This window comes from Gavialis gangeticus, unplaced genomic scaffold (genome assembly GCF_001723915.1).
Source record: "Gavialis gangeticus isolate Ggan-Ray unplaced genomic scaffold, GavGan_comp1, whole genome shotgun sequence".
NCBI classification, from domain to species: Eukaryota; Metazoa; Chordata; order Crocodylia; family Gavialidae; genus Gavialis; species Gavialis gangeticus.
In genome coordinates this window covers 14,750,250-14,774,180 of record NW_017729001.1, presented here as the reverse complement: position 1 = coordinate 14,774,180, position 23,931 = coordinate 14,750,250, and the positions used below count along the sequence as shown (strand labels likewise).

General features: G+C 45.6%; 1 gene segment (V, D, J or C); it reads right to left on the bottom strand.

Moving 5' to 3' along the window:
- Window positions 1-22,536: 22,536 nt before the first annotated feature.
- LOC109290419 lies at window positions 22,537-23,122 on the bottom strand (the record flags this gene model as incomplete). The annotated part of the segment is given in 1 exon segment: window positions 22,537-23,122. A coding segment is annotated over 1 exon segment (348 nt), but the record flags the coding sequence as incomplete, so codon positions are not given.
- Window positions 23,123-23,931: the final 809 nt, after the last annotated feature.

Below are 23,931 nucleotides of genomic sequence, written 5' to 3'. Positions count from 1 at the left end.
CCCCCCCCCCCCCCCCCCCCCCTTAATTGTCCTGCAGCATGGTTGGGTCAGTCTCCATTTTGTTTCATGTTTTAGCCCAGGTTGATTGCAATGCAAGGGAACAAGGGGTATGTGGCGGCAGAGAATGACCCCCGTTATTTGCAGTTTAGAGACTGTCTCCTGTTCCACCCAGAGGTGGCTGCTTTTTAGTGATGGGCTGAAGTGATCCTGGGGTCTGTATGGGGCCTTGTCCTTGCAAAGCACGACTTGCCCAGAGGTTTGCAGGATCCAACCCACATATCATTTAATTGCTAAAGTGTGTTGGAGGAAAAAACTGTGGGTAAGGAGCTCTGGGGAGAGCCCGGACATGGTAATTGCCACGTACTCTGCAGTGGCTGTCACTAAAGCAGCCCGATGCTTTTGTCACAAAGATAATGACCATAGGCATTGAAGGAGCAGGTTCTGAAAGCTGAATTGAAGCAGGGCCCTTCTGTGACCGCTCTTGGCACTGGGCTCCGAGGAGGGTAGGGGATAGGCACTGCTGCCCAGCGCCACGTACTTTGCCCCTGGCCAGGGAACTTGTTGACACACAATCATCGGCTTTGTGGAAACAAGGGCTCGCTGGCTTATTTTTAGAGCCCAGCTGGTGTTCGCCCAAGCTACCCTTTTGTTTCCTGCTGGGATGTAATTATAGCAAAGATAAGGTGTTTGAAAACAACCCTGAGGGCCATTTTGAGTTGTGGTTGGAACATCTGTACTACGTGATAAGGGTGAAAGCAAGATGTTTGTGATTTCAGTTAAGCATGGCAGGGTCTTTGGGTGGATTCAAGCCAACGAAGCCCTCCGGTACTGTGTTGGAACTGGGCCGGGCTCATGTTGGGCCAGAGGGAAGTGGAGTCCCCTGTAGTTTTGACAGATGAATTTCATCTCTGGTTTGTTCTCCTACAGGGCACCTATCCCTGACTTATTTGTGAGACCATCTGTTACCCAGGCTGACAGCACTGTACGCCCTTCTGTCTAGGCAAGGTGATATTTTTCAGGATTGAAAACATGCCCTAAAATATCAAAACATATTTTACTTCATTTAAATGCACACTTAAAAATGATGATTTTAGGGAACCCGCTGCACTGCCAGATAACGGCACACAGCTACCATAGGAATTCATTAGTTCCTGCTTCTTGTATAATTTAAACGTGCACGGTGTTCTGAGTAACTAGGAATAAATGAGACACTTGCTTCGGTGCCTGCGAATACTGTAACAATGAGATTGCTCTTTCTAGATTTGTTAAAAGCTGGTGACACTATACTCTGAACCCCTGAAAGGATGTCACCTTTGAGGGTGACTCTTTTTTGAATGTCAGTGTCCTTAAATCCACTTGTTTGGTTTTTGGTATATTGCTGCTACAATGTACCACGTACAATGGATTATCCCAGTCCTATGGGGACTTTACCTTCATGACTTGCTGAAATACAGCGTGAGTTTAACTACATTGTGATGATATTCTTCTTTGTGGCACCAAAGAGCATAGTTTTATGGTGAAAAACTCCATACTGAGCCACCTCCTCATTTCTTGCTCTACTAGAATAAAATCAAGGAGTTAAAAGTAATTTGCTGTACTTTTATTAATGATTGGTCATTGATTAGCGGTGTATCTATTAGGATGCTGAGTTTGTCCATGATCTACTGCAGGCTGCTTTATTGTCAAAAGGCTGAAATACCTTTAAGAAAGAAAGAAAGGTCTTTCTCATTTATCACATCTTCCTTTTGTTCTCATTTCTCATACAAAGTGCCAGGCAAGTGCAAAATTGATCAGTCCACCAGATTTTCAGGGGAAACATTTCTTTAATGGCTGTTGGTGAGTTTAACAAGCAGGGGTGTTTGGACTATGTCATTTGCCATGTTTTCTAATGTAACATACTCTGAAGATTTCTCCGTGTCTAAACTTGCGGCAGATTCTCAGTAACGTGATCCCTTGTGAGTAGTTCTACTAAGTAAGGTATGGGCTGTGATTTTAGGTTTGTTACGCTGGCTGAACTTGAACAAATATTATGTTGAATGAACAAATAAAGCTGGTGAGCATATCGGATATTCTTAGGAACAGGTAGAAGAGTTGAGCCGCGAGTGCGTATTCAGCTGAACAGTATTGCTTGCTTGAGTAAGAATTATTTACACAACTAAAGATTTGCAGCATTTGCCTGAAAATAGCTGCTCAAAGACTACAGCTGTTGTTCTGTGTTTGTTGGTAGCTCGGTGTTCAGAAGGAATCTGTCCTTTAACATACACCTGCCATTTAGCATTCAGTCGTTAACCCCTGGGCCTGAGACTTTTCAACAGGTCTTAAAGAAGCTGGGACTTGACTCCAGAATTTTAGGACCTAAATCCTTTAGGCATCATTTTAAAACCCTTATGCTTAGGCTCTCCACAGCAGCAATGGCAGAGCGGACCTCGGTAGGTTTGGCAATGCCCCGTGTTGGTTGTTGTAGTTCAGCTACAGCAGGTGATGGCTGAGCAGAGACAGCTTTTATTTCTAAAGAAGTGTCATATGGAAAAAGAGATTCTCAGAAAATTGCAGGCAAAGGCTGGCCTAGAAATTGGTGGGAATTCTTCCATTTCTCTTCAATACTAGGACAGTCCTGGTTGGGGATGAAGTTGGGCTGAGAGCCCTTCAGGCTGAACTGGACAGTCTTTTGCCTTTCTTGCGGGCCCTAAATGTGCTGCGAAGTCATAAAACCTTGAAGGTTTACCAGCAGGGAACTCAAGAGCCCAGGGTACTAGCTGGCAGAGTAAATGGCTTTCTTAAAGCTCTGGGAAGACCTATCCAGAACGGGTCAGCTCTGTAATGGATGGTGCCAGATTCTCCCTTTTCATGTGTGGCACTGAAACGGGCAGGGAGAGTACAACTCCAAAACATGGACCCTGCTCTAGCAGTTTTTATACAGGTCTTTCATGTGAATTTGAGAGAGCTGGGACACTCTAGAGCCAGAGGGGAAGGGATACTTGCAGAGTGGAGAAGGCCTGCTGTAATGCACTGTCCTCTTCCATGAATGTGGGATGTTGGCAGAGTGGCCAGATTTACCAAAGGCAAGTGCCAACTTTTGCAATAGCAAGTATTCCTGGAGGGAACCGTAGTGCCAGGTGCCCAAGAACTGCCTTTGGCTAGGAGGCCCAAAGCTAGCTGTACACCAGATAGCTGGATGGAGGGGGAGAATTGTACAGGTGGCTTTAGGTGCATTAACAAAGGTGCCTCCTTGCTGCAGCCTCTACTGATGAGGTGGCCATGGAGCAGGCTTTTGTGTGTGATAATACCCCACGTGGATATGATCACTATGGAGCGTGCTTGCGTATGCTGTGGAGTAAGCTGTGCTCCAAGCTGGCCTTGACAAACTTTGCTTTTTTATGTGATACCTGCAGGCGGCAGGACTAAGTGTATGCCCGTAGGTTTGTAGGATTATGTTCTTATTTTGCTCTGTTGCTTGCCTTGCCTGCATTGGATCTATTCAGCAGTCTCTGGAGGATATGTTTGCCAACCCAGTCCCTAGAGTAGCTCTCAAACAGTCACCATTTTGATTATAAAGAAACCAACACAAAATGTCTTTCCTCTCCACCCCACAACCTTTCACTGAACCTGGCCACAGGCAAGAGAGATCAGGTCAGAACAGCCATTACTGAGCCCGGTCTGAACCTGTGATCTTCCAGTAAGAAGCAGGGTTTGATGTAGGACAGCTCTCATCACTAGCCCTGACAAGCCACTCACTGTGTCATGCCTGGATTTGTACAACCAATTTTTCTCTCTCCTTCACAAGCAAAGCAAGGCCCATGGCACTAAGACACCTCAGCTTTGCAGGTGGAAGGGGAGAAAATACCAACACATGCTCCAGAACAACCTGTGAAGGCCTGAACATGATGCTCATTGAATGGGACTGCAGGACATGACCTCTACTTGACTCTGTGTCTGTAATTTCAGCATTGTGAATTAACTTTTGCTAAAATGCTGACCTGGGCTCCAATCTTCACCCTCTTATTTATTCCTCTCTAATTTTTTAGCTTAATTCTTTATCAGTGACATTTTCTAGCTAAGAGACTTTTCACATTTTGCAAAAATTATTCTTGTGCTTTAAACTCTGAGACAACAGTCTGTGTTTATATGGCTAAAACACTAATCCTTTTTCTCAGAAGAGAGAGGATAATCAACCCAAAGAGAGAATTTATTTCTGTATTCGGATATTTGCACTGCGAAAAAGTGAACTTGGTTTCTTTTATGCTACCACTCTTGTTTCCATAGCAGAAACAAATAGTTTTCTAATTGCCTGAGGAGACATGAACCAAAATTAAGATTTTTTTTTTCCTGTTGATGGTGGTGTTTGTGCTATAAAATGAAAAGGTTATTTTGCTTGAATTGAATCAGTTTATCTAGAACTTGTTTACAGCTTTCAGCCCTTGTGCTCCATGCCGCTGTGTACATGTGCGTGTGTGCGCGGCTGTATTTAATTTATTTATGTATTTGCACGCCACTTGTAATTACTCGCAAATAATTTATTTTGTGGCTTCACTCTGTTAGCAGTATGTTTCAGCTCTTCGACTCTGAAACTACTCAGTTGCAATTTTGAACACAAGTTATGCAAATGTGTGCTATATTGGTCAATTAAGTGTACTCATGTTAAACATTTATTTATTTCACTGAATTCTCTTGCTTTGTCCTGCACAATAAAAACAATGCTATTCTCACTACTTTAGATTCTGTGTATCATTTATGTTTAGCTTTCATTTCATGCATCTGCTCTGGCCTTGTTTGTTTGCTTAGTTTTAATTTTGGGAACCTTTCTTGTACTTATTTCTGATTCAGCCAGACTCGGCTTTCTGGTACTTATTTTCTAGACCAAATGAAACAGAATTTTACCAATGACTCGGGCTGAGTGAAGTCCCGCCACAAGAAAAGTACATTAAAATGACTTAGTTTAATGAAGATTTAATCTTTGCTTTTCCTGCATGGTCAGACCTGCTGGCGTGAGGTGCTGAGACCCACCCATTCCTATTGACGTCCGCCTGGGACTGAACAGGAATACATTTGTGAATCCTAATTCTTCCAAACGCTATTTGGAAGAGTTAGGATTTACAAATTTATTCCTATGCAGCAAGACCTGAAGCATTTACTTAAATGCTTTATTAGATCGACACTTTGTGAAAGCTTTGTCTTAGCTCCGTGTCCAGGGGTAAATTTTATCAACAGCACTGCACTGGATTTATCATTTTAAAAATCAAGGTTTCATTATAAGAGGCAAATCTCATTTCTCAGGCCCAAGTAAAAACTTCCCTGTAAGTTAAATAAATAAAATAACCCCCTGCCCCAGAAAATGTTGTTTTTTTTCTCTCCATGTTGGACCTGAAAGTATATTTTCTATTACACTCCAAAATTGCATGCGTTGCTACAGATAACTGCCTTGTGTACTTGTATGTTGTATTATATCACAATAAAATGGTTCATGTGGTAACATGGGAGCTACCATTTATATACGTGACCAGAATACTGTACTACCAAATGAGCTTGAGGTACAAAATGACAGTTGAAGCATTATTATTTTGTAATGTTCAATAAAAGTGAAGTCATCTATTCATAAGACATGAATTCTTCAGTCTGTATGATGTACATCAGGAAATCTTTTGGCTTTCAATGGAGTATACTCTACGCTATTTTGATCCGGCTACTAACATGGTTCGGTGTATCTATTTACCACTATTTAACCTACAAAAGGCAGTGGAGATTGAAGCCCTCCTGATCCAAAATGGAAATCTTTTCACTGATTTCAGTGGGCTTTGACCTAGTCTGTATATTGTGATCTCCTTTGGGTAGGCAGACTCAGGCTGCCGGGGGGAAAAACTGACCCCAGAGTAAGTCCTACAGGATTTGGTTTAAAGTGATCACTTATTAGGTGCCTTGCCTAAGGACCACCAAAGTCTGGAGAGAGACTTGCAATGACTTCAGTGACCTTGGGATCAAGCTCTGCATTTGTAAGTCTAAGACTCTCTACCAACATTTCATGTGCAGGAAAAGGTTAAGTATTGGCTGCAGATGCTGCTGTATTACACTGCTGCTTTCTCTCACGGAGAAAACTCCAGCTTCAGGGCAATGCGGGGTCCAGACGTGCTTGGGGTTGAGCTGAGCTAAAGTGCTGAGCACTGAGGTCTGCTGAAGTGTATGGGAATTGAGGGCAGAGAGTCTCCAGCTGGAGAGGAGCAGCAGCCCCGGGCTAGGTCAGGCCCTCAATCTAGTTCAGACAGCCTGAATTGAGTGCTGGACGAGTTTCAATTTTCCTTAGCAGCAAAATAACCTATCTGGGCAATTATCTTGTATGCGAGGGAGTGCTTTTAACCAAAAACAGCTTAAAAAGTGTAACTTCGTTATAAGAAACGCCGAGTGCATTTCCATTCGTTTCTTACCTCAGGTCCCTCTTACACTTAACTCATTATTGATAAGGTTGATGGGCCAAGTCCTCAGCTAACATAAATCCACATTTCTCCACTGAAGTCCATAAAGTTACCTGAGTTGATGCTTACTGGGGTTGTGGTTCATTTATGTTTTTCAGTGACTCCTCAGAAGCTGATAGAAGGGAAAAAGGCAAGTGAGTCTGGCTTCCCAGGGAGGGTTTTGAAGCTTTCCCCAGCTCTCCTAAGGCTCATGAACCAGGGGCAAGTCCAGGGAAACCATTTGCCTTAGATCTGATAGACTTGGAATATGAATGCAGGGAGAAAGTCTCCTTCTGGATCTGACAGTTTGTAGGCACAGTAAAGGGATTTCCTCAGTAACTTTCTGAGAATGGGAACTCTTGCATTAATGAATCGGGTGTTGCTATGAGTTTAGCTTCATCTTGAAGACTTTAAACCACCGGGTAATTGTGGTTCCCAGGCAGGCAAAGGCCTTGATGGTTAAAATGGCTGCATAGAAATGCAGTGGCTCTCAAGCCTCCCTGTTCACAGCGTCCGCCCCATGGAGAACACTTTTACAGAGTGGAGCCTCAGCCCCCAGATGGACCCTAACCCCAGCCTCAGCGCCCTCATGCTTAGGAGCACACTCTGCACCAGGGGGTCCTTTTGCTTGCTCTTAGAGGGCACAAGTGTTGTGGGAGGGGGACCTTGGGCTTACAGCACTGGGACTGGGGATATGTGGGGTAATTGCACTTCCTGTTTCACCCTGAGCAAGTTGCCTACTCGCTGACAGTCCTTTACTTCAGGTTTCTCCCCTTTGTAAATGGGAATAATAATACTTTACTGCTCCTACTGTTTCTGAGGTTGTTCAGGGCAGTACAGTAAATGACCATACAGGTACTTAACAGAGATCAAAGAGTATACACCAATGGTGTGTGTATATACCAAAAGAAGTGTGTAGTTTCTGACATGTATGCTAGCTACATCCTACTAGGCCTCCATCACAGTAATGCTTAAGTGCCTGTAATATTTACCACATAATCACTTACAACCTGGGTGCTGGAGTATTCTGCCTCAACACCAATAACGTGTGTATTTGCTCCCACTCGTGTTTGCTGCAGTCCCTTCTGCAACACTGTTGTCACAGAGAAGAAAGGTATTAATCAGATCACCCTGGTTTGATATTTGCCTGGTTCAGTGGTTCCAAGATGCCCCACAAGTGGGGTACAGCCCCTCAGTACTCGTCTCTGCACTGTCCCACCCTGAGTATCCACTATCCAGGGCCTCCAGTAAGAAGAGTGCTTTTTCATTCTTAGAGACATTTCTCAATGTGAATAAACCCCTGCATCCCATCCTCCCAGGGGCCAGATCTTCAGCTGATCCAGGTGGGAGCAGCATTGAAGTCCATGCAATTGACTGGATTCCACTCGCTGAGAATCTGGCCCAAGCTGTGTATTTCCCAGTCATGACTGATGATGCATTCTCAACGCAGTTGCCCGTCTCAAAGCACTAGCAATGGTGCTTCTGACTGATTTCAAGCTGCACGCCGCCATTAATTGAGTGCGCACATCATCTATGTCATTTGCACCATGACGCCATGAAGAAGGGGCTTTAAAGTGACTGTAGAGGAGACTTCCTTTTAGGCCCAATACATTGTTTAATCCATCAAATTGGCAAATGTGAATTTTGACCAACTCAGAAATGAAAGGCGTGTGTTTTTGGCTGTGCTACGTGGCAGCTTGTTTGTGTTTCTCTCTTTCATGTGTCACTGGCCTCTGGAGACGGTTTCACTTCCCTTTTTTGGAGTTCTCGGGCAGGCGTGTTCTAGTTTCTGATTGGTCATTTAGGACAGAAAGGGGTTAATTTTAGAGCGGGGAGTCCCCTGCAGCAGGGCAGCTGCACAGTGACGCCCAGGTGTGGGGAGGGCTCTGGGGCTGGGTTTTTCTTTCTCCACTATGTTGCTACAGATCTTAATCATGGAACTATAGTCCTATGTGTTCCTGAAAGAATTCGAATAGGCCTGAACTCCAGTATATTGCCTATGTACCAGTCGCTTGAACTGCATGTGTTAATGCCTTTTCACTTGCAGCTGTGCTGGGAAAAAATAATCAATAGTATGAACATTTTTAGTAGGAACTTCCCTGGAAAAAACTCCATAGGGTTGCATTCAAGTGCGTGCAACTTATCCCCCTTTGTGTCCGATGGGCCCAATTCCAATGCTTTCATGCCAGCAGCGATCCCATTGCTAACTGTAAGAGTTTTGCTTTAATGTGGAGAGAAGGATTTGGGCCAGAAATGTTAATGTCTGGTAATCAAAAGTCAGAAGAGAGCCCCTGGCATGTTAATGTTCACGCTGTGAAAGGCAAACCAGGGGAAGGCGTTTACTTGAGGAATGCTGCTCGGGAATTGCTGTCAGGATGACCTTTGCGAGGGGCTGCCTTTGATTAGTGAAGCAGCGCACATGTGTATGCATCTAGTAAAGCCTTGATTGAATTTTTTTTTTTTTTTTTTTTTAATCTGAGGGTCAGTGACAACAGGCCCTGGCATCTGCGGGGAGTCTCAAGGAAACCCTTAGGCTTGCAGGGGTGTGTGCTGGTGGGTTCCATTGCAAGGCCAAGGTCTGATTATGGTAAGGAGGCCACCAGAGAAGTCTCTCGTTTGCTTCTAACAGCAGCAGGTGTGGCAGAGGTATTGGGTGTTGCCTAGTCTTCCTTGAGATCATTGCAGGATCCTGGGGCAAGATGGTGTGTGTGTGTGTGTGTGTTAATGTTCATAATGCATCTTGCAAAACATCATTGGCCATTTGTTCTTTAAAAACCACCATATACTTCCACAGGGCATTTCTCTCTGCCCGTACTCCTGTGAAGTGATACCTTACCACTTTCTGTGTCTCACTGATTATACTGGGATTATTTATGGACCAAGCATGGTAGAGCTGACCAGTAATGATGATTCCTGAGCTATGCAGTGATTGTGAGCCAGGCTTTCAGTGGGGCCTGCAGAGATGAGTGAAATACCTTGCAAGTGTCTACACTCAGCACATGCAAAGCCTTGCATTTGCCCACATCAGTGAGCACCGGGGCAGGAAATTCTGCTGTTGCCTGTATTACTTATGTCTCTAAGAGTGAACACGATGCTCCAACTGAGGCTTTACCACTGTGGCATCAAGTGGAGAAATTCACTCTTGGGCACCATGATCCTAGAAGGATGTGAACCAGTTGAAGAGAGTCCAGAGAGCAGAAACCCTCCCATTATTTAGGAGGAAAATGGAAAAATGGGTTTCTTCAGTTTAAAGAGCAGACTGAGGGTAAATGTAAGTTGTCATGCATGTAAAATGGTCATAAACTGGTCTCTGTCAATTGGTCATAAGGCAAAAAATAATGGGCTTAAATTGAATCAAGGGAAGTTTTAGTTTAGATGCCAGGAAAAGCTTTCCCCCATCAGGACAGTTGAGCACTGGAATAGATTACCCAGTGAGGCTGAGGAATAGTCATCATTGGAGTAGATTAGACAAAGATCTGCCAGGAGTGGTTTAGGCTTAGTTGAGCCTGGCCTGGGGCAGGGGTTTGAACTAGGTGGCCTCGTGGCATCCCTTCTAGCTCTGTTTTCTGTGCTTCTGTGATTGAAGTAGTGCTTATGAGTCTCAGCCCTGGGTCAGGACCTCATTGTGTCAGGAGCTGTACAAAAAGAGAGCAACAGGATGCTCCTTGCCTTAAGGAGCTTACAGCCTATGTGTTGTCTTATGTATTTTATTCCCCTGTTGTCCACTTCTGCTGTTTTGTAGTATTTTGGGTGCATGGGTAGCCAGGTAGAACTAACAGTAGCAGAAGTGAGTGGACACCAGTTTAAGTAACCTGAAGAATTAATTCATCCTCCCCACCAGAAATTAAATGGAAACACACAACCCTCCCCAAGTAAGGCCACAGTCTGTATTAACAGATGGACTTTGCCCTGGATGCCCATCAGGTTTGGACACTGTTGAACCAGTGGAAGAAGACATGCAAGAGTCAAGGGTGCATGAGAAAGCATGGGCAGTACTCATCTCAACCTGAGGACTTAACTTGTCCTGATCTCTCCTGGGAGCTTGTAGGAAGAGAGGGTTTCTCAGTGAGTTGGTATCTGGAAGGATATAGGCAGCAGTATTATATTATACTCCCCAAGCTAATGCAGTTAAGAGAACTGTGTGCCCTCTTCTGCACCAGCTTCAGCTCTGGAGTTTCCTTTGATGGTAACTCTATGGAGAGACAGCTCTGCCAGTCCAATTTGGAGGTTGAAAACCACCTGTATGAGTTTGTTCTGCCTCCACTGCTGGTCCTTGGCACATGTGAGCAGCTCATTATTGAAGAGCCTTTGCAAAGTTGGCCCTTAGTGATTTGCTAGGGTGAACTATTGTTGTGTGTGTTTTCCAGCATCCCTTTTTAAGGCACTATGAGGACCTGCCAAATAAACATTTATGACCACGACCACTATAAAGGACAGGACGTGGGAATGAATCGGACATTAGCCAGTCCTCATAGTCACTCTGCCTGATTATAACTGGGAATAAGGTGGAGGAGAATGAAAGTTGGACTTTGGCTCCTCGTCGTTCCCTGATGTATTTATTGCATGGAGGAGAGGGTGGGAGCACTTTTTTTGTGACTATAAAACTTGCCTCAGTTCCTCTGTTGCAGGGTGGGGCAGGCAATGGAAGGGTCTGTGGCCTTTCCTGCAATAGAAAGGGCTGGCCACAATAACTGTACAGGCAGACCCAGGTGATAGTGGTGCAGCTCGTATCTGTACAGCTGATCCCTAATCCCAAACAGAATAAGCTGTATCAGCCAAAAGATGTCTTTTTGTTGCCTCCATGCCAGTGCCTCTGCCAGCACAGCTAGGTTGGAGAGGCCTGAGGGAGGGGGATGAGGTTGGACTCCAAACCTACAAAGCAAAACTTTGAAGTACAGCCCAGGCTTGAGGAACAAAGCTGCCCCATCATGCAGCACTGCTGGTGTAGGATGTGCCTCTTCTCAATGGATTCCCATGCACTATCTCCAGGCCAGAAGTGCATAGAGGGCTGCAGCAGGGAGGCCTGGATGGAGAGTGCATAGGTCGATCAGTAGAAAGTGCCAGGGATTCTTGAAGACATTTAAGATGGTAGAGGTATTTTGCCTCTACCTAATTTGTGTGGCCCATTGGACTTAGTCCCCCATGCCTGTTCCTCACTCTCCAAGTGTCTCGTGACCGTATGACTTTATTAGACCAAATTTAAATTAATCTCTGTGCAACTGGCTTCACAAGGCCTATGGCCTAACCCAATCCTGTTTGTCTCCTTCTAGGCCTTGTGCGGGGGGGGGGCAGTTTTACCCTTGGATAACAACTATGGTTATGTTACAGAAGGGAGCAATCCCTGAAGGTGATGGGTTGGGGCCTGTCTGGTTTCTGTGTCAGCACCTGGTGCGTAAAACTATTTGCAGTGACGCCTGTGTTGGCCTTCCCAGAATAGCCTTGCACCATCTGCCAAAAGACGGAGATGAGCTGGACCTCACCAAGCTGGAGACCCTACCCTCCCTGTTTCTTTTTGCTTGCGTTGCACCTGGCCTTTCTGGTTCCTCAATGTATCTCGTTCTGTTAACCGTTAGACCCCTCCTGGCCACGTCTCCTGGCTCTCAATGGCTGGAGCTATTCTTAGGACCCAGGCTTTGCTTTCGAATTTCAGCCCCACTGCCTCCAGGAAATTAAGAGCTATTTTTTGTGCCTTACAGCTGCCACTGGAAACCCCCTTTCCGTTAGCCAACGTAGACGATACTTTCCGACTGGGCCAGGAACGCTTCATCAGCCTCTCCTCACTCTACTTTATCTGTCACCTCCGACAGCCACGTCGCTGTGCTTCATTTGTCCACATCAGCATTACAGGCTTGTTCCTAGAAGAGACTCAGAGATAAATTTTATATACAGAAATCAGATCCATATCTACAGAAACTGCAAGGGAGACCACATTACTAACACATAGGAACCAAAGCTGGTAACAGCCATACTGACTTGGGGCTGGACTCTACCAGCCTGTACCTGAGCACCACCTTGCTTTGCAAGGAGCCCTAACCATTAGAGTGGGTCTTCTCAGGGTTTGTGGTGCTGTCCAACCTGGTGTCGGGTGGCAGCCCTCGAAGGGAGAGGTTTAGGGCTAGAGTGTGCCTCCCTTGCGCTGAGTAGCGTCTCATGAGTCATTTCATTGAAGTGAAAAGGCCTGCTTACAGAGTTGGGGTGTTCTCGGCTTGATTATTTAGAGTCAGGTTTGGGCTCGCTTCATGGTATTCACTCGCTCACTGGGAGTGGGATGCTCAGAAGTCAGGTATCCCTGGAATAGGTATTAGGATATAACCTCCTGATGCCTTTCTGCTTCTGCTACTCTGGCCTTGTACATGAGTATTAAGCATGACTATATCTGCTGTTATGATAGTCCAAGCCACACCTGCTACTACTCAGAGGGCAGTTAGTGTGGATTTCGGGGTCATTATGGAAGTCTACTGTCCTTTTTTAAACACGAGCACATCACCTACATGTGGTCTTGATCCTGTAATCAAATCCATGAAATCTATGTACACGGGCCCTTTTGCCCATGAGAAGTGCCATTGACTTGAATGGGACTCTTCACAGGGCCTTGTGCGGTTCTCATTGACAAAATCAAATACATTACAGCACAATGCTTGAGGAGCTCAGCATGTGGGGTGCATTTTGGGCAATGGGAAATCTGGAATAGGAGCATACTTCAGCCCCGAAGAGCATCCAGTGTGTGAAACTGCACAGGAGAGCATAAGTCACTGTTCCCTCTTCCCCTTCAATATGACCCTCTTTATCTGGATTAATGTGTGGGGTTCTGGGTTGTCACAGGACATGTGCTTTTGTTTTGTTTCTTAATTGCTCTTTGAGCCTATTGGCCCTGCAAAGCACAACCAGCCATGACGAGAGCGGCATTCCCATCCTCCTGGGGTGTCAGCAGCAGTCCCAGTTGATCGCACCTGTGCTCTGAAGGCCACGAGACTGCACAGGAGATAATGGGAAGATGGTGGAGTTGAGCAGGTGTCCTTGTGGAGATAGTAGGGCTGCTTGGATGTCTCTGAGGGCTGTGTTTGGCCTGCAAAAACTATATTGTTTCTGGTGATGTGTGTAAAAGAGAAATAACCCAGCTTCACCCTGAGGGTCAGTTTTTCAAGTAGCCCAGTGTGTTGGGCTTTGGGAAAACCTGTCTGGAAGTGACACAAAGGACTTGAGAAATTGTGAAAACTTGGCTCCATGCCTCGGTCCCAATCCCTTTTAAAAATCTAGCCGAGTGGGTCCCGGCTGAACTCACGAGCCTGGCACCCCAAAGTACATCTGGTTACTTCCCCAAGGAGTCCTGGAGATGCAACAAACATGGCATCTTGTGAGGTGTTTTATAAAGCAGCTTTGCAGAATAGAAAGGTCTAGATGTGTGTTTCCACACTTGTTTTTACCAGGATCTGTAGACCAGGAGCCAACCTCTTATCAGTGAGACCACACAGCATCACAACCACCGAGAAGCCCTAGAAGGTCACCAGGCTTCCCTTGTGCATGCAGTTTGTAGTCTGTCTAGCGCAATGATTCCCAAAGTCCTTTCTGACGTCAGATTTCCGAAGGAACTGGATTCTGATTGCTTCCTGAAGTGGCTTGGTTGAATCACTTAACGGGTGTAGGTGTTACAGCCATTCAGCTCTGATGTACTCGGGCAGGTAACTGCTGGCCACGTAGAGGTTGTCACACTGTTTGAATGGCTCCATCATTTCTGTTCCACTTGATCTGTGTGCTGTCTGCTTTCCACGTGACTTGGACTGAACTGTGTAAAATCTCCCCATGACCATGCTAGTTTAGTTTTGATCCCTGTGGGCTTCTCATCTGTCAATGGAGAGAAGCTCTTCTGAAGGAGAGACTACCTTGAAGGGGTTGAAAAAGAGAGAATGAATGCGATTTGGGGTGAGACTGGCTATGTGTGAATATTTGTCTTGGCTGCTGGTTACGAGACAGTAGTGGCTGGACCGTGGCTTTGCAAGCCATCCTGCAGGGTGCTGGGAACCTTTTCGCATGCACCAAATGGAAGGAAGGGCTGGAACAGGCCTCCTGGGCCACTGCGTCGCCTCTCTGCCCTTGCAGGTATTCGTTAGCTGAAGAACTTCCCAGAGCTGCCACCTCCACCCCTCACCCACAACTACTGAAATGCCAGGAACACCTTCTAGCGTGCTATAGACAAGCACAAGTGAGCTGAAGTACTGGCACTGCCCCGTCAAGGAAGTGGTGGGTTAACATGTTCTCAGAATACCTTGGAAAAGTACCATGCCCTGTGGTGCCTGGGGGAGGAAAAACCCCACCGTTCAGGCCCATCAGACCCAGGAGAAATTCCTTTCTGACCCCAGATTTGGTGATCAGTGTGACCCTGAGCAGAAGAGCAAGGAGCCTCTGGACTTTCTGAATACTGGCCAGAACATCAGTACACACCAGTCAGAAATGCTTTAGCTTTAAATAGATACTGTATGTCAGTCCTCTCCAGCATGGGTTTCTGCTGGAAATGGAAGACCCTGGCATAGATCCATCACCCCCAAGCAGATCCTGTTTTGGGTACTGGCAGCAGGAGTGCCCTAGAGGAGGAGAGATTCCCTTTTTCACCAGAAGCAGCAGTGGCCAGGGTCTAGTCTTAGCATTTGTAGATCGATGTTTGAAAATGGAAATGAAGAATTTTTTAAAAATGTCCTCCCCAAAGCCCTTGTCTACCCCACTGTCCGTACACTGCTGTTGCTGGGACACTGATGGGTGGGCTCAGCCTGCTCCAGGGTTTCTGCTCCAGTCCAAAGCCAGTTCTAATATTTGTGCCTGCAATTTTCTATGCCTGGTTATTTGTGACTGCAAGAGAGAAGCTGCATTCACTGGCTGGGTGGGGGAGTTAGATGACTAACCGCCTGCTTTGTGCAGACACCCATGCTATTTGTAGACAGGGCTTCAAGTTGCTTTCTGAGAGTGCCTTGCCTCTGTGTGCTGCGAGAGACACGAGCGAAGAGAAGACAGTTTCGAAAGTCTGGCCAGAATGTGCGGTTCTCTCTGGAACCACAGTCGTTCTCTCTGAAATACCCACAGTTACAGTTGCAGGACTCCTTGGTGAACCGCATGCACAGCTTATGTGAAACCTGACTTTTAGAGCAGTCTTGCAAATTAGTACCAGACCCTCAGGAGGCATTAATTAGCAACGATCTATTGCCTTCAGGGGAGCTGGCCCAGCTACCAGCAGCCAGTCCAACACAGTAAGAAGCCAACTGCCCCCTTCTCTGTATGTTCAGGTTGGTCTTCAACCTGGTGGGGGCTCTGATTGGGGACCATTGGGCTGCCTATGCATATGCTCGGGGTTGGAGGGTACATTTTAATGAGTGGTTCCTAGACAGCTGCTCTAATTAAAATGGCTCACTGTCACATTTATTAAGCCCCTGAGCATTTCAAAATGGCCTTGGGATGCTTTATCTAAAGCTTATTCAATGAAATTTAGATAAAGCGCCCCTGTGGCCATTTTGAAATGCTTGGGGGCTTGATGCATGCAATGGTGAGGTGACACTGGAGCGGTCTAATTGGAACGCAAATGAGCGCATATCTATAGGCACCTTGATTTCCAAGTGTGATATGGGCAGGCAGCATCACACGCAAACAGGAGCAGACAGCAGCACTTCCCAGCTCTGTGCCTTCCACACCAGCCGCCGCCTCCTTTCCTCTGCCTTGTCTGTGTATGGTTCCCCACTCCCTCTTCTCCTTTATGCTCTCTTATACCTTTGTAAACTTTTGTGCTCTCCAGTCCCATGTCTTTTGCTACTGAAGTTGTCCTGCCTCCATTCAGGAGTGGTGTGTAGTCCAGAAAAGTCCTCTAGGCTTATTCTGGTATTTCAGCCATGTTCACCTTTGCTTTAGCCCCCAGTTCTGAGTAAAAACAAAGTACAGCATCAGGTAGGAGTTGAAGGACACACAGGAATAGGTTAGCTGAAGCCCAGTGCTAGGAGCTTGGGGAATTCAGGGTTGACTTTCATGGCCTGTTGGACTTCAGGCACTGTGGAAACACCCTTGCTCTTTTGCAGCTCTTTGTCACTTGAAATACTTGATGCTGAAGTTGGTAGGGCCTGGGTGGGTAGAAGACTGGCTTTATGGAGCATGAAAGTATGGTAGGAGGTGGAGGGGCACATGGTGGGGGATGGTGAAAGAGCCATTTTTAGGGATCTGGGAAGCTTACAGACAGGAGGGGAAAGGGCCATACAATACACCAAGGAAGCATGAAGCCAGGAAATGCTGCTCTTTGGGTTTCTATCTTCACAGTTCATACGAGAACAGGAAATCCCCAGTTAGTCATACATTTCCCCTGCACCATTCTCCTTCCTCATCACCTCTGTGAGCACATCAGTGCTCAACAACTTCTACACGGGGCCGTGATCAGCCCCTATATACGCCATGAGGACTGGACCTGATGAACTCCTACTCCCACAAAAAGCCCAGCTGAACTTGGTGGGACTGCGTGCATGCGTTACAACTTGCAAAAACAGGCCTTTATTTTGTGCAGCTGAATTCCTTACTCCCTGTCTGAGTGCTGCCCGGTCTCGTCTGAGGGCAGCCTACCTCCCAGCCCACCTCCTGGGTAGCTTTCAAATAGTGGCTGTTTTGATTCAGAGGTGGTGCTGGTGCTGCCAAGATGGCAGTCTCCTACTTCCCTGAATGTGGTGTCACCACGGGAGCAGCTCAGGACAGTGATCTCTGGGAGCTGAGTCACTGGGTGTGAAAACACCGGTTGTCTTTAGGGTGACCATCATAGAGGGCATTCTGGTTTTCTGCTACTCTGTCCTCAATTGATATGAAACCCGACGCCTTAATGTCCTCTATTTTTCTCTTGAAGACATAAAGGCGTCGGGTTTCATATCAACACAGGACAGAGGACAACCAGACCGTCCTCTGTAATGGCCACCCTAGTTGTCTTGTATAGGGGAACTGGACCAGGAAGCTTTTATAACTGTGTCCAGCCATTTGTTTTCAGTCCTGGCTGGCCATTCACCACTTGCAAATACTTCAGAGTTAATATTTCTCTCCCTTCCTTTGCACAATGAGCATCGTGGTATAGAGGATTTACAGGCCAAGGCAAATAAAAAGCAATGCCTATGGATGCTTTAATTTCCCTTATAAAGAGAGGGCTCCAGGGCTTGACCTCACACGGCGTGATGTACTATCTACATTAGCAGTTAGTTTAACCATTACTAAGCTGTATGAATCACCTGTTCAAGCTGAAATTATTTCAAACCAATAAAACTATTAGAAAAAACTGATATTAAAAAGAAAACAAAGAGGAAACCATGTCTGCTAAAAAGTAATTTTACTAGGAAATATGCTTACTGAGAATTCAACCACCCAGTGGGGAGAGCACAGAAATTAAGCTCTATAGAGTCGCAATGAGAGCTGAATGTTTCTGGTTTTATAAACGTTGTACCAAGGCTGCATTAGAGGCAGCCTTCAGCCAAGACTGCACGTCTCAGCACCTGTGAGACTCAGGCCACTTATCACCCAGGGCTAAAACTTGTAGGACATTTGTAGGGAATGCAAAGAGACCATAGAGGGTACATGAGAACAAAGGTGGGGATCAAAGGCATTTGAAAAACTCCTCTAAATAAAGCAGGGAGCAATGTTTCTGGACATGAGTGTTTATGATGACATTGCAAAACAATCATGATTCCTTTTTCCTTTCTTGGTGGTTAAGAATACTCTGATCTCCAGGATTTTGACTGGATTATTTCCTTTCAAGTTGTTGTGCATGGACATTGCAGTTAGTGACTTAATCTTCTCAAAAAAAACTAGAACTTTCTGATTAAGAATTTAGCTTCTCTGCACCTTTTGAAGATGCCCCAAGTGCAACAGGACTGTTAGATCTAGGATGGTAGTATATTACGTATGCCGGTGAGGCAGGAACTTGAATGGGGAGTCCAGCACACTTATTGGGCTGGAGTGTAAGTATTTGAAGCCACATTTTCCAAGGGGGACACTGATTTTGGATGGCCCATTTATTATATCCCAGACAGCTTAGTAGTCTGGGGTATTAAAAAAAACAAACAAACAAAAAAAAACTAGCAGCTTTTTTATAGTACAGACAGCTTAGTTCTGACTTCCAGGGGTGTGGGACACCTGAAACTCAAGTCAGAATCAGTGGGGAGACATTAGGACTCCACAACTGAAAATAAGGGCATTTAGTCAGGGGGTTCCCCGATGCTCCAAATCACTGACCGTATTTGAAACATTTGGCCATAGTATATAAACAATGCAGTAAATAACTGAAAAAGAGGAATCCCAGATTCATCGTTTGGGAGGAGTTGATTTCTAAATTGTAGGATCCAACCATATCCTACAGTCCTGTTCATTTTTGGGATAATTGACAATAATTTCCCCATAACTAATATAAAAACGTTCTGGATGCTTAGCAAACAGATTCTGGAAAGAATCCAAAGGTGTTTTGGAAGACCCCAGACCAATCCTAGCTTACCTGCTCCTTCCAGTATTATTTAATAGAGCAAAACAGCACAGTCTCTGAACACTTTACCTTTGAAAAAGCATCTGCCCTGAATAAAAGAAGATTCCAAATGGCTTGGAAGGAAAACTTATCCCACTGGAAACAAGGACATTATTTACTAACAGAGGACATATTACTTACAGAGGATGATCAGCTGGGTTCCTCCCCTGAAGTCCAGCACTGTGATACATGGCTGTGCAAAAACCTTGCACTGGGGAAAAGGAGGATTCCACATGTGTGATTGTTGTGTCCTGGAGAGCCCCCTCTGGGATTATGTCACTGAGGCTAAAGAACTGGATGAGGTTTCCTCTTTCTGAAGGAGCTGTTGGCACAATGGGTGACATTCAAGTTTAATGGGAGCAAGCCCAGTGGAGTGATCCTAGCTTAGTACCAGAGATGGGCAAGGTGGTTTGAATAAAATATCCCCCCTACCTCCACCCTTTGCCCATTTATAGAATTGAATTCAAACTAAGCATGTTTAGGGGGCTGGGGGCTCCAGGTCTGCCCCATTTCCCTGACCTGGCTGGGACCAGTTGGTCATAGAGAATGCAACAGAAAGACTCATAATGGCTTGTATGGAGTTTGGATCAGGCTGAGAATCATGGAACGGAGTGGCTCCTTGATGCCCCTGATCCCACTCCCTTGTCACCCTGAACATTCATTGGCCCCAGATACAGGCCCTGTGTGGGGTCCAGTTAGGAAGGTCACACTTGCCAGGAAACAAGTGATGCTTCTGCACAGATGCAGTTTTGGGGAGCCCGGGGCATGATTGTACACCCAACTGAAACGAATGGAATAGCTCCCATTGACTTGGATAGAGCAGGACTGGGAATCTCAGTGCTTGCTGCCCTTCAGGAAATTTGGCCAGGACCTGCCTTCACCTTTCCACAGTTGAATGACTGGGCCTGGCTATGCTGTTGGCTTTTATCTTGTTCAGAAGAAGCCACCTTTTTCTTGGGATATCTCATTGGCAGTAGGGGATGGTCCTGGTTTGAGCAGGGGGTTGGACAACATGACCTCCTCAAGTCCCTTCCAACCCTAATTTTCTATGATTCTTACTCATAGCTCATGTTATAACTTGGTTCTGCCCTAATCCAAGTGTGGAAACTCTTGAAAACTTCAATTTTTTTAGCATTCTTCTTTTCAGTTTTTTAGGCTAATTATTTTTGTCTTGACTTCAACCAAGACTGCACTTCTCAGCACCTCTGAGACTCAAGTGACTTACTAAGGCTAAAACCTGTTGACTCAGTCTTTAGTTGTACTGATCCAGCCTCTTTTCTGAAATCTTCCCTTCATCCAAAAGACAGCTCTAACACTAGCTACTGCTCAACTCCCTTCCCCACACTTGCCTCGAAGTCTGATTTAATGTAAGGCCAATTCTAGAGTGAAAAGTTGCTGTAGTTTGGTGCATCTATGTCCATACTGATTCAGTTCATAGCCTTTTTGCTGTAATGGCCAATCATGGGTCTATCTGGGGTAGTATTTGTGTTATGTGGAAACCTTATTTATCCACCATGAGCTGTGCGAGCTTCACTTCTTCACCTTTTTATGGAGTTATTCTAGCTCTTAAGGGAGGGTGGTAAGGTAGGAAGCCAAGAGAGAGGTGTCAGTGATGGCAACATGGACCACTGACTTGTATAACTGAAGAAAGATGAAATTTTCATGGCCTGAGTCCCCTGGTTTTCACTGGTGTAAAGTAGGGGACATGACACTGGAGTCCAACTTAGCTGGTGTCACTGGGAGAACTGGGCTGTCTTTCTCTAAGGGGCTGTGGAGTTGGTGCTGTGAACTCTGAACAGTTGGGGATTCTTGCCTCAATGTAGAGGTACAAAGCTGAGAGCAGAAGTAATAGCCCCATATCTCCTACCTTACAACCATTGAAAAGAGGTCAGTGGTGGGGCATTACATGGGGTAGTGTAGGTCTAGGTCAGGAGATATGAGAAAGATTGGGGAAGGCAAAAACAGTGGGACTACAGGGGTGGTGTAGGGACCAGCACACAATAATTTTCAAGCCATTTTCTAGCTGAGACCAGAACTGGAGCCCCAGAGAGTGCGCTGCTCACACTCCTAGGTGCACCTGATTGCAGCCTCAGCCACGTGCCTGGGTTGGTGCTTCTGCTGTTCACCATGAGGCAGTGAGCCTGAGAAGGTACAAAGCAGCTGGTGAATGCAGCACCTGCCAAAGGTACAACCAATACAAGGGGCATTTCAGCCATTTGGTTGGAGACCTGTGGATTCTGGTCCAGGCAGAGAGACTCCTTGCCTCCGAGCCCAAACCTAAACCTTTCAGACATTATAAATATCCCCTCTCCTTGTACTGGGTCAAACCCAAACCAAACCTGAGCAACCTCTGAACTTCAAGATGTTTGAAATCTAGAACAGGACTGGTGGGAATAAGGTGCTGGGGTCAACCTTGTATTTCAATGCAGGTGAAGCAATATTATAACAAAAATAAATGTGTCCAGCTTTGTTCTAAGAAATAAACATCTTAAAATATTCAGGCACACTCCTTGGCTCTTGTGACAGCTCTCAATTTCTCCTTCCACCTTCCCAGTACACACCAGTGTCCACTGAATGCATCTGGTAAGTGAACTAAGGGGAGAGGTAATGATTGAAGAAACTCTTATCCCTAAATCCCTTCATGATCAGGTGGGGGAATATAACTTCTCCTCCAGGGAGGTGCCTCCTAAGGGCTGATGTTAGAACAAGGCACTAATAAATCCCCAAAAACTGTTATAGGCTCAAGCCCATTCATTATCTTGAGCTCCTCAATGTATTATTTTATAGTGTACATCACCATGTAAGTCACCACTTGAATAGTTATCTCCTCAGCTGGATCCAACTCAGGACCTCGGAGACCTTGATAGATTCCTACGGACAATTTGATTCCTAGCTGTCAACAAATGCGATGAGCTCTGTTGTGTTGTATGTCTAGGTATCATAACACCTCCATTGATTCATTTCTCAACAAGGGTTACATGCACTTTTAGTGGAAGACTAGAGAGTTTTTCTGAACCCCCCCCAACAGTGTAGCCGGACTCTTCAGAAATAAGTGACTGAGAGGTACAAACATTAGATAATTTAAACAGATGATGATGTTATAGATTTTGTTTGTGTTGTATAATCAGGTACATGCAGAGGTTTGTTCTCCTACCCTTGCTTGTATGGAGGAGGTGCCCCCTCCCTTGGGGCTTAGTTCCTTCAACCTCAGCAATATGATGAAGAAGAGCAAAATTTGGCCTTGGGCAGTTAAGCAACAGTACTTCTTGGCAGGTAGTGTATCTAGGAGGATATTAAAAAGCTAGGTCTGGATTCAGTCTCAGTTCAGTTCAATGTTGGCTCCTGTATGCCTTGCAAAGAATGATATCCCAATGCAATGGTTTTAGGATTCTTATAGAATTACTTTTGTTGAACAGCTAAGAGAGTAATGCAGAGATTTGTGTGCAAACTGATGAAGGCTTGGAAGGTAAAAGTATATGTTTTATTGGTAGGTAATGTAAGTAGCTAAAATAAAGTCACTCCTGGTGAAAGGGACAGAAGAAATTCAACTCTTTATAGACACTGTAATATTTAACAGCTTCTGGTTTTATTAATATTGTACCAAGTCTGCATCAGAGACTAAAGCAAGAAAAGTATTTGTAGGGAATGTGGAGTGGGGAGAGCAGTGGATACAAAGCAGGGATCAGAGACATCTACAAAGCGGCCCCAAATAAAACAGGAAGGGGAGTTGCTGGAAATCAGCATTAGGACGATCCCGGGGGATCCCAGCTCTCCACAGACTGAGACAGGAACCGGCCGAGCCCTCTGGGGCTGCGGGTTAAGAGCACTCCGATCTCTTCAGGGTCTTGTCGACGCTCTTCCCGTCGTGCGTCACCTGACAGGCGTAGGTCTCGTGGCTCTTCCAGTCGGAGGCGCTCAGCGTCAGGTAGCTGCTGGCCATGTACTGGTTGTTGCTCTGTTTGGACGGCTTGGTGGTCTCCACTCCCCTGGAGATGGTGGTGCCATCAGCTTTCCAGGTGACCTGGACTGAGCCGGGGTAAAAGCTGTCCATCAGACACACCAGCGTGGCCTTGCTGTTGGTGCTGAGCTCTTCGGAGGATGGAGGGAAGAGGTGGACGGTAGGAGAGGCTTTTGGCTGTCCTGCAAGGGAACAAGGGGGTTCAGCGTTAGAATTGAATTGTAATCATATGGGATACCAAAAAATGAAAATGCTGGAACTATGAAATTACCCATTTCTGATCCAAGCCATAAAAAATCCCCAATTTTTATACATTTTTGTGTTTTTTCCTCATGTGTAGAAGTTGAGAGGCCAATCTGCAATCCTTATTCCAGTGAATAGTTATTACTGAAGAAATGGGGAATGACTTTAATAATGTTACTATGGGACTGCCTGTGTGAGGATGATTGACAGAGCAGTTAGACCTTAATTAAGGCTGAATAGATGAAAGCCACATCATGGCCAAATTACTTGCTGAGACCTAGAGTCATCAGCCAGTGCGACTGCACTAAATTCACACAGCTACCTCCTTGCTAATACTGGCAGCTACTCTGCCCAGTGCTGTACATGGCTCTTTTACAATCAGAGAGTTGCTGCCTGAGGTTATTGCCTGGGTTAGCCACCTTTGTGCCCTGCCTCGGTCTTAGTCTGACCTGCAGCTATCAGTTGAGAAGGCTTGTGGTTGCTTATTTTGCTGAAGTTAAGAGAAAATCGCATGCCAGTTCTACTTAAAAATCGCTTCCCTTGAATTACTTTATATAACTATTAGCCCCTTTCAGTGCCTTATCTGTCAGGAATGAACTCCCAGACAATGTGCAGATAGTCATTTTGACTAATCCTTTCTATAAATAATTTCCAATATTATGAACATTGTTAACTCTGTGGGTGTTTTTAAAAAACATTTCCAGTAGCTTATCAAATATTATACATTTGGTCTACTGTATACTAGCCTCTTTTTTAGCTTCTTCCTGTTGCAG